General features: G+C 47.2%; 1 protein-coding gene across 1 annotated transcript; it reads left to right on the top strand.

The window, feature by feature from the left end:
* Positions 1-6,969: 6,969 nt before the first annotated feature.
* Positions 6,970-9,347, top strand: LOC133393142 (uncharacterized). Its single transcript, XM_061656596.1, has 2 exons — positions 6,970-8,753; positions 9,338-9,347. Exons 1-2 carry the CDS (start codon positions 7,054-7,056, stop codon positions 9,345-9,347), a joined length of 1,710 nt encoding a protein of 569 aa, XP_061512580.1. The 5' UTR covers positions 6,970-7,053.
* The last annotated feature ends 1,154 nt before the right edge of the window (positions 9,348-10,501 follow it).

The raw sequence follows: 10,501 nt of genomic DNA, 5'->3' as shown, positions 1-10,501 counted from the left end.
GTTCGGGAGCTAACAAGCTTTAAAAAGTTTTTTTTTTTTTTGCAATAAGAGCAAAGATTTTTATCACGAATATCTAAAATCAAAGTGCCGGGAGTGATATTTTTCGAGTGTTAGTGCATCCGAGAAAATGTCCCAGCAAGCGATGAAAATCACCGGTGCAGCGACTGACCGCGATAATGCACCGCAAGTGCGGAGTGATGTGGGAGAAAAGGCCGCTACCGCGGCAACAGCCAAAGTTACTCGACCCAAGAGCGAGAGACTAATGGCGGCTAAGGCCAGTCAAAATCGGGATATAGCAGCCACGCAAGTGTTGGCAAGCGAAAAGCGCGAGGATAAACCTCTCCACCCGAATGATGAGCCTTGCTCATCCCAACACGGCCGCAAAGCAAGTTTGTCGAAGCATGAACAAGTTTCGACGTCTTCAAGATGCTCAGCATTAGAACGTCGCGTAAACGAAGAGAGAGCAGAGGACCAGAATGCTGCCAGCGATAAATGCATACAGAAGCCCCACTGTCCCAACAAGGAACCAGGTTCGTCTTTGCGTCCTAGTAAGGCTACGTCATCCAAGCATGGGCGTTCATCTGTGTCGTCCAAGCGCTCAGCCTTAGAACGCCTAGTAAGAGAACAAGCCCTACAGGTGAAGTTGCTGATGGCTGAGAAGGAAAAAATGATGGCAGAGAAAGAAAAAACGATGGCGTAAGCAGTATTGAAGTGCAAGTTTGCCGCCTTGGAACTGCAGCACGAGACGCAAAGGAATAACCTCGAAGAGGTCGATGGTGGTTCCGAATACTCTGCGAGCATCATTCATGGGTTAGTGTTGAGTGGTCAAGAGGAAAACGAACAAGAGTCCATTTTGAGATCAAAAACGGCGGAGTGGGTACAGGCCCAATCGAAGATTTTTTTACCGCAAGCGTGTTCCTGCGTTGGACCTGTGCAACAAGAAGTTACACGCGATAAGGAAGTAGCTGCTTTGGATTGGAAACCCTCCGACCACATCGCAGCTAGGTAGGTATGGCCGAAAAAACTCCCTACCTTTTCAGGTAAGCCACGAGAGTGGCCAAAGTTCTACAACTGCTACGTCGAATCGGCAAAAGCTTGCGGACTTTCTCCAACGGAAAACATGGCCAGGCTGGAAGAATGCCTTACTGGACCCGCACGTGATGCCGTCGAAGGATGGCTCGATAGTCCGACGTCAGTAGAGATGGTCATGAAGACACTTCAGAGACTGTACGGACGGCCTTCGCTTGTGGTGAAGGATTTGCTCGAGAAGGTACGGCGAACCCCAGCACCAAGGCCGGAACACCTAGATGAGCTAATCACGTTTGGCCTAACAGTGTTACATCTGTGCAACCATCTAGCCAACGCGGATCTGGTACACTACCTTTCAAATCCTGAGCTACTTGAGGAGATGGTAGAGAAGCTGCCCGTAACAAGGAAGTTAGAGTGGGTACGATTTAGTGAAAGTTACCATCTACCAACTCTGAAGGAATTTGGAGTCTTCATGGACAAACTGGTAGAGGAAGCCTGTGTTGTAACCAGATACACTCCACCCAAACCTCGCACACATCGAACGGTACACCGCTCAAATGTACATAGCCTATCCCACGAGCCACCAACACCTGTCGTTGAGTCAAACACAACACCTTGCCGGATGTGTAAAAACACTAGCCACAAGTTGAGGCAATGTGAAGCATTTAGGCACATGTCCCCACCGGATCGCTTGGTAGCGGTTAACCAGATGAAGCTTTGTCGAAACTGCCTTGCTAACCACGGGACGAAACCCTGCAAATCGAGGTACTCCTGCGGCGTTCCGGGATGCGGTCAACCACACCATAGTTTACTGCACCAGCCGAGGGAAGGGGCAACCGCCCAGCCACCACAGTTGCAGACACACCACCACGTGGCGAAAACAACACTGTTCCGTGTAGTACCTGTTACCATCCACAATGGAGATAAGCAAATCGATACCCACGCTTTCTTAGACGAGGGGTCATCGTTGACACTAGTGGAAGCATCTTTAGCAGCAAGTCTTGGCATTGAAGGAGAATCGGAGCCATTGGAGTTAAACTGGACCGCCAACGTGAAGCGGAGGGAGGATTCATCGCAGCGCATCAGCATGGAGATCTCGGCACGTGGGGGAGAGCGGCGCTATTTAATAGCGGCCGCTCATACAGTGAAACAGCTAAGTCTCCCAAAACAACAGGTTGATTTTAATTCACTGATAATTGACTATTACTACTTGCAGGGTCTACCAGATGAGCAACGAGTGGATGGATTTCCGAGAATCCTGATAGACCTGGAAAACGTCGACCTGATGGCACCACTGGAAACCCGATCCGGCCAGCCAGGGCAACCGATCGCCGTAAAATCCGTGCTAGGATGGGCGGTTTACGGCCCTCATGCGACTAACAACGCGAGAAGCTAACCGGCGGCCAGCTACATACACAGTGTTCAGCAGCAGCAAATCGACGATAGCGACACAACAACTCGTGCGACTAACACCGCGAGAAGCCAACCGGCGGTCAGCTTCGTACACAGCGTTCAGCAGCAGCAAATCGACGATAGCGACACAACGTTAAACGAAATGCTCCGTCAATACTTCACACTAGAAGAAGCGGCTGTAACCAACTACAGCGAATTTCTGCCAGAAAAGCGAGAAATAGTGCGAGCCAGACAACTACTTGAAAGTACCACCGAGCGGCGGAACGATCATTTCGAAACTGGTCTGCTATGGAAATCTGATGACGTAATCCTTCCTGATAGCATAGCAATGGCCACGAAGAGCCTATACGCTCTAGAGCGAAAACTGGACAATAATGAAGAGCTGAAGCAGATCGTACACGAGCAAATGCGTATGTATATAGAAAGAGGCTACGCACACCAAGCGACAGAAGAAGAATTGGCTACCGCAAATCCCAACCGCATCTGGTACCTACCATTAAACGTTGTTGGGCACCCACATAAACCTGATAAAAAACGCCTCGTTTGGGACGCGGCAGCGAAAGTCCAAGGGGTATCCCTTAACTCAGTCCTTCTGAAGGGTCCAGATCTGCTAGCTATGCTCCCCGAAGTGTTGTGTAATTTTAGACAGAGAAAGATTGCCTTCGGAGGAGACATAGAAAAGATGTTCCATCAACTACGAATCCGACCGGAAGACACTCACAGCCAACGGTTCTTGTTTCGGTTTGATAAAAATAGGAATCCGGATGTCTATTTGATGGATGTTGCGATATTTGGTGCAACGTGTTCCCCATGTTCTGCACAATATGTCATGTATTGCAATTCTGACGAACATGCCACAAACTACCCAAACGCTGCAAGTGTCATCAAACGTTCCACCTACATGGACGACTATTTTGACAGCTGCGATACAAGGGAGGAAGCGATAGAACGCATAACGCAAGTCAGGTATATCCACTCCCAAGCAGGGTTTAACATGAGGAATTGGGTATGCAACGACCCTTCTGTGCTTAAGGCTATAGAAGAAAACAATGTAAATGTAAAACCCGTCGTCATAAACCTAAGCGACACCGGCAGTAACACCAGAGTGCTGGGAATGGTTTGGGACCCTATTGCCGACGTATTTCGATTCTCCTCTTCATGGCATAAAGAACTAGTACCCTACGTAATGGAAGGAAAACGGCCTACAAAAAGAACTGCCCTTAGAGTCATTATGAGCCTTTTCGACCCTCTGGGACTGCTAACCCCAATCCTCATTCACGGTCGCATGATAATGCAAAATTTGCTTTTTCGATTTGTAGCTAATTGTCGACTCAAGGCAAACAATCTACCACTTGAGACCATACCAGCAACAAAAAGACAAGCACAGCATATAAAGCGAAATGTGCTATCACACCAAGTCCCAGTTAAAGCTGAAGAATATAGTAAGGCAGAACAAGTGTTGTGGCGCATGGTCCAGCAAGAATGCTACCCAAATGAAGTGAACCTTCTGAATGGAGATAAAAAGAAGCAAACCCTGCCAACTAAAAGCATCCTTCACTCATTAACACCCGTGGCAGACGAATATGGTGTGATACGCGTCGATGGTCGTACAGCAAACGCAGAATATACTGTATTCGATACGCGTTTCCCTATTATCTTACCGAAGCAACACCGCGTAACCTGTTTGTTAATAGAAGATTACCACCATAGACTGGGACATGGAAACCGAGAAACGGTTGTTGTCGCTGACGAAAATATAATATTTGTACTAGCCCGGTAGTGGTTCGCCACCCCCTACTAGTTTGACTCCTCTGGTCTAACGATGTGCCACTCTCAGGAGGCTAGGATGAGAGAGAGAGGCTAAACGTGGCCGAATGGCATGTTAGAAGGAGAGGGCAAGCTAGGAATGAGCGAACGGCTAGGATCGGTTCAACGGCGCGCCGCTCTCGAATTGCTCTTTTCGGAAGAGCAATGCCCGAGATGCGCGCGTAAGCGTATCCTATCTTGCTTACGGAAGTAAGCGACAATAGAGAGCATAGGAAGTAATAAGGGATAAGCGTAGGAGCGTTAGGATTAATTTGGATTAATTAATAGCAAGAAATGAATCGAATTATGTAGCATAGCATAGCAAGAATAGAAGTTGGGTCATATAATTATTTAAGGATTAGTAAGGTAGAATTTTAGGTTTAATTATTTAATTAGGAAACTAAGTTAGTTTAGGAAGTAAGGAAAAATGTTAGGCCGGCCTTCTCACGTAAGTGTAAATTACGCATCGCTACAATAGCACGCGTTGCGAGAAGGGCTCGCGAATTAAAAATGAGCAATAAATTGAACTTCTCACAGCCAATGAAATAAGCCTTATTTATTTGGTTGGCTTTGGGATCGAAAGGATCAGAGTTGCTTCCAATCGTCCTCGCTTCGACGAGAGCACCGTTACGGGTTAATTGCCCTGACGTGCTGGGAACATTGGTGGCTCCAGAGAGGATAGTAACTCTACCTTAAGACCCAGAGCAAGAGAAGGTTCCGTGCCAGCCGGAGGACACCATTCCCGGCCCGGAAGGAAGGAAGGACGAGCCAGCCGGAGGACCCCATTCCCGGCACGGAAGAAAGGAAGGACGAGCCAGCCGGAGGACCCCATTCCCGGCACGAGCCAGCCGGAGGACGCCATTCCCGGCACGGAAGGAAGGAAGGACGAGCCAGCCGGAGGACCCCATTCCCGGCACGAGCCAGCCGGAGGACGCCATTCCCGGCACGGAAGGAAGGAAGGACGAGCCAGCCGGAGGACCCCATTCCCGGCACGAGCCAGCCGGAGGACGCCATTCCCGGCCAGCGCAGTGAAGTAAAGTGCAGTGAAGTGAAAGCCGGAGGACGCCATTCCCGGCCAACGAGGAAGAAGGGCCACCCGCCCAAGCCGCTATCCGGAGGACGCCATTCCCGGCCAGCGCAGTGAAGTAAAGTGCAGTGAAGTGAAAGCCGGAGGACGCCATTCCCGGCCAACGAGGAAGAAGGGCCACCCGCCCAAGCCGCTATCCGGAGGACGCCATTCCCGGCCAGCGCAGTGAAGTGAAGTGCAGTGAAGTGAAAGCCGGAGGAAGCCATTTCCGGCCAACGAGGAAGGAAGAAGGGCCACCCGCCCAAGCCGCTATCCGGAGGACGCCATTCCCGGCCAGCGCAGTGAAGTGAAGTGCAGTGAAGTGAAAGCCGGAGGAAGCCATTCCCGGCCAACGAGGAAGGAAGAAGGGCCACCCGCCCAAGCCGCTATCCGGAGGACGCCATTCCCGGCCAGCGCAGTGAAGTGAAGTGCAGTGAAGTGAAAGCCGGAGGAAGCCATTCCCGGCCAACGAGGAAGGAAGAAGGGCCACCCGCCCAAGCCGCTATCCGGAGGACGCCATTCCTGGTTAATGCAGTGAAGTGAAGTGCAGTGAAGTGAAAGCCGGAGGAAGCCATTCCCGGCCAACGAGGAAGGAAGAAGGGCCACCCGCCCGAGCAGCAACCGGAGGACGCCATTCCCGGTCAAGTGAGAAGTGCAACAGCAGCAGGAGAGCAGCAGCAGCAGAGCAGCAGTAGCAGAGCAGCGGTAGCAGAGCAGCGGTAGCAGAGCAGCGGTAGCAGAGCAGCGGCAGCGTAACGTCAACATTGTTACAAGCCTAGTAACACCAGCGAAGCGTAATACTGCGAAATCGTGAGTAAAATGGCCAATTCTAAGGAGAAAATTGTACTTTTTGAGGGAGGGGAAGAAAATGAGCTAGGGCATTTAAGGGAGGAGATAGTCAAAATGAAGGAAGATCGCGCGGAAATGCTGCGAGTTATAGAAATGCAGGTCGAAATGCAAAAGCGACTCGAAACCAAGATAAGCGACTTGGAGGAAACGAACCCCAATATTGCTAGACTAGCTGCGCAAATGCTAGAGCTACAAACAGAATTAAAAAAGCAGAAAAGAGATAAACCACAAAAACGCGAGACGCAAGAAGGGAATGTTGCATCGACAAGCGCATCGGCAAACAACTCTAGCTCGGTTTCCGAAGTGCTTATCAGGGGAATGGTTGACGCATTGAAGGAGCGCGCAACAAAGGACTCTTTGATGGAGCTTCCGATTTTCGACGGGGATTTTAAAAATGGACGCATTTTAAATCCATTTATGATAAAACTTCTTCGGAAGGAAAATTTTCCGATTTGGAAAATCTAACTCGCCTACAAAGATCATTAAAGGGGGAAGCCGCGACGTGCGTAGGCGGATTAATGCTCGATGCGCAGAACGTCGATTTAATTATAAAGCGTCTAGAGCAAGAATTTGGAGCGCCCGATTTGATTTACAACGCGCTGTTGAAGGAATTAATGAACGTAGAGAATCCTACAATGCAAAGGCCGAAGTCAATCACAGCTTTCATGCACGCCTTAAACAACCTTGTGGTGAACATGGTAACGCTAGATCAAGAAGAATACCTCAACGACCAACGCCTCTTGAAAGACTTAGCACAAAGACTTCCACCTAATATAAAGGAAAGGTGGTACATGCACCTCCTAGATGATAATAGAAAAACTGGGAAAAATAAGATAAAAACATTGAAAGATTTTGCCACATGGTTGAAGCCTACGGAAGAGTTAGCAATAATGCTAACAGCCGAAACCACTAAGAAACAAGACAATTCTCAAAGGCTCCCACATAATATTCAATCTGTCAATCGCGATACTCGACCGCAGCAACGAAACAGCTCTTATAACAATCCACCTCCTAGATCTCGATTTAGATGCCTCATTTGTGGCTATGATCACAGAGCCACTGATTGCCAAGAATTTAAAAATATGCCAATAGAACGAAGATGGGAAACCGTGAGACGTATGCGCATCTGTGTTAACTGTTGCAATCAAACTAACCACGATGCACATAGTTGTTATTTGCCTCCGCAATGCAGGCAATATGGTTGTCGGGGAAGACACCACACCTTGCTCCATCGCATTTCAATCCAGGATCCAACTACACCGGTACGCACGGAAAATTTAAACATTCACAAGGAACCGGAATTACCTGAAATATACTTTCAAATTATACCTGTGACCATTCGCCACGGGGATAATGAACTTGAGACCTTTGCCTTTATGGACTCAGGGTCTTCCGCAAGTTTGATTTTACGCGATCTCAAAGAAGAACTGCAAGTGGAGGGATCACCTCGGCCATTTTCTTTGGCTTGGACAAACGGATCCATTCAGGAGGAACCAGGCAGCCAAACTGTGTCCATTTTGATTAAGGACCAGTCTGGAAAATTTATTAACCTTGATGGCCTGAGAACAGTAGAGTCAATGGAGCTACCAAAACAAACCGTTGATGGAGCAGCGCTTAAAAGAAAATATCGGCATTTAAAGGGAATTCATTTAGCAAGCTATCGCGATGGACTACCCAAAATAATTATCGGGTTACCACATGCTCACCTCATGTGTGCATTACGCACCAAATTAGGACGCGCGGGAGGACCAACAGCTATGCAAACCCACCTGGGGTGGGTATTACTAGGAGCAAGTAGTTCAAAATCAAAACAGGAAAGATTGTTTTCTCTCATGGAGAATGGCAAAGAAGAAAAAACAATGGCGGATCTAATGAAAGGGTATTTTTCTACCGAAGAGTTCGGTGTTAAGCTCGTCACCAACTTGCCTCAATCAAAAGAAGAAGAGAGAGCAAAAATACTAATGAAGGAAACATTAAATAAAACGAAGAACGGGTATGAAATAGGTCTACTATGGAAAAGAGATGAGATCAGACTCCCGGAAAGCTTCGCTCAAGCACTAAGAAGACTGCAATGTTTAGAAAGGAAGATGGAAAGAGACGCGATACTAAAGAAATGGTATCACGAAGAGATAGCTGCATATTGTCAAAAGGGATACGCTCAAGCGATCGAAGGGAACAATCTGTTGAAAGATGAACATAACCCCAAACTAAATTACATACCGCACTTTGCTGTAATAAATTACAACAAGCCCAAACCTAAACCGAGACTTGTATTTGATGCTGCAGCAAAAAATAATGGCATATCACTTAATTCACAATTGCTGTCCGGACCTGATGCAGTTGCATCTCTTTTCGGCATACTGATCCGCTTTAGAGAGGGACGCGTGGGCATTTCAGGTGACATCAAGGAAATGTTTCACCAAGTGGGCATAAGGCAGGAGGACCGTTGTGCTCAAAGATTTCTTTATCGTAGCAACCCAAATGATAAACCACAAATTTTCGAAATGAAGGTAATGACCTTCGGGGCAACATGCTCCCCCGCATGCGCCCAGTTCGTTAGGAACGAAAATGCAGCACTTTTTCAAACGAGGTATCCGGAAGCAGCGATTGCAATTGTCCGCAACCATTATGTGGATGATTATCTAGACAGTTTCGATTCTGATGAATTGGCGATCAAGAGAACAAAGGAAGTGATAAATATACACGATGAAGCGAAATTCTATATCAGAAATTTTTTATCGAACTCAGTTAAAGTATTGGAAAGTCTACCTAAAGAGAGAGTGAGTGACTCCAACCTGATGAAAATATGTGAATCAGACAACACATATGATAAAATCCTCGGTCAGTGGTGGGATAGAGAAAGGGACTCACTTAAGTATATAATAAAAGGCTTAATAGAAACAGGAGGGAATGCCACTAAAAGAATATTACTATCAAACACAATGAAAATTTACGACCCCTTGGGATTAATTGCTAACTACGTGGTAGAATCAAAAATATTAATGCAAGACATCTGGAGGCAAGGATTGGATTGGGATGATAAGTTGCCGGCGGAGCTGCAAAGGAGATGGCAGGAATGGGTGGTAAGGATGAAGGAAGTGGAGACAATTAACATTCCCAGATGCTACTCATCGGTATCAGAGGTGCTAAGGCGTGAGCTTCACGTATTTGTAGACGCATCTGAAAAGGCGTTTGCAGCAGTGGCGTATTTACGCACCACGCACAAAAGGGGGGTTGATATTAGTCTCGTAGCTGCTAAATCCCGCGTTGCACCCACAAAACCCCTGTCGATCCCACGCCTGGAGCTGCAAGCAGCAGTTCTAGGGGCCAGACTAGCAGAAACTGTTTTAAAGGAAATGAGGATGGAATTAGATGGAGCACTTTTTTGGACTGATTCGAAGACAGTGCTAGCGTGGATCACCTCGGAACCAAGAAAATATAAACAATTCGTAGCTCTAAGGATCGGGGAAATTTTAAATCGAAGCTGCTCGAATCAATGGCATTGGATAGGTACAAAGGAAAACCCAGCAGACGAAGCCACTAAGGTCACTAACGGACCATCAATATGGTTTAAAGGGCCTGCATTCCTAAAAAACAATTATAAACACTCAACAGAAAAGATAGAAGTGGTAACTATGGAGGAAATGCGACACAGTTGCACAGCTAAAACAGTCAACAAACTAGATTGGAGTGTTATTAACGTAGATTGGTCATCAAGGTGGCTCAAGCTACGAAAATCTCTTGCTGTTTGTCTAAAATATTTCGATTGGTTAAAAGCTAAGGCAAAACTCGAGTCATGGTCTCCCATTATAACAAAGGAGGAATTGGACTCGGCGGAAAAAATATTACTCAAAAAGGCCCAATGGGAAGGGTTCAATGAAGAGATGGTGCTGCTGTCTGCAGGACATCCCATTCCCAATAAGAGCCCATTAAGAACCCTTTGTCCTACTCTAGACAAAGAAAAAGTAATGAGGGCTGAGAGTCGTCTGACAAGAGTACAATTCTTAGGCGAAGAAACCAAGAGACCGATAATACTTCCGAAAAATAACTACATAACTACACTTATTCTTCGTTACTACCATGAAAAATATTGGCATAAAAAACCGGAAACAGTCATAGCAGCAATTCGTCAGCGTTTTTGGGTTATTGATTTAAGAGCAGCGCTGAAAAAGGTGGTAACAAATTGCCAACGGTGTAGAAACGACCGTGCTAAACCCCAAGCGCCCTTGATGGCAGCCTTACCAGCTTGTAGAACAGCACCATTTATTAAACCTTTCACACACACGGGTGCAGATTATTTTGGGCCACTAACGGTATCGATAGGACGGCGAACTGAAA

The sequence above is a fragment of the Anopheles gambiae genome, chromosome 3 (assembly GCF_943734735.2).
Source record: "Anopheles gambiae chromosome 3, idAnoGambNW_F1_1, whole genome shotgun sequence".
Classification (NCBI taxonomy): domain Eukaryota; kingdom Metazoa; phylum Arthropoda; class Insecta; order Diptera; family Culicidae; genus Anopheles; species Anopheles gambiae.
The sequence above is the reverse complement of the archived record's forward strand: the minus strand, read 5'-3'. Positions and strand labels throughout refer to the sequence as shown.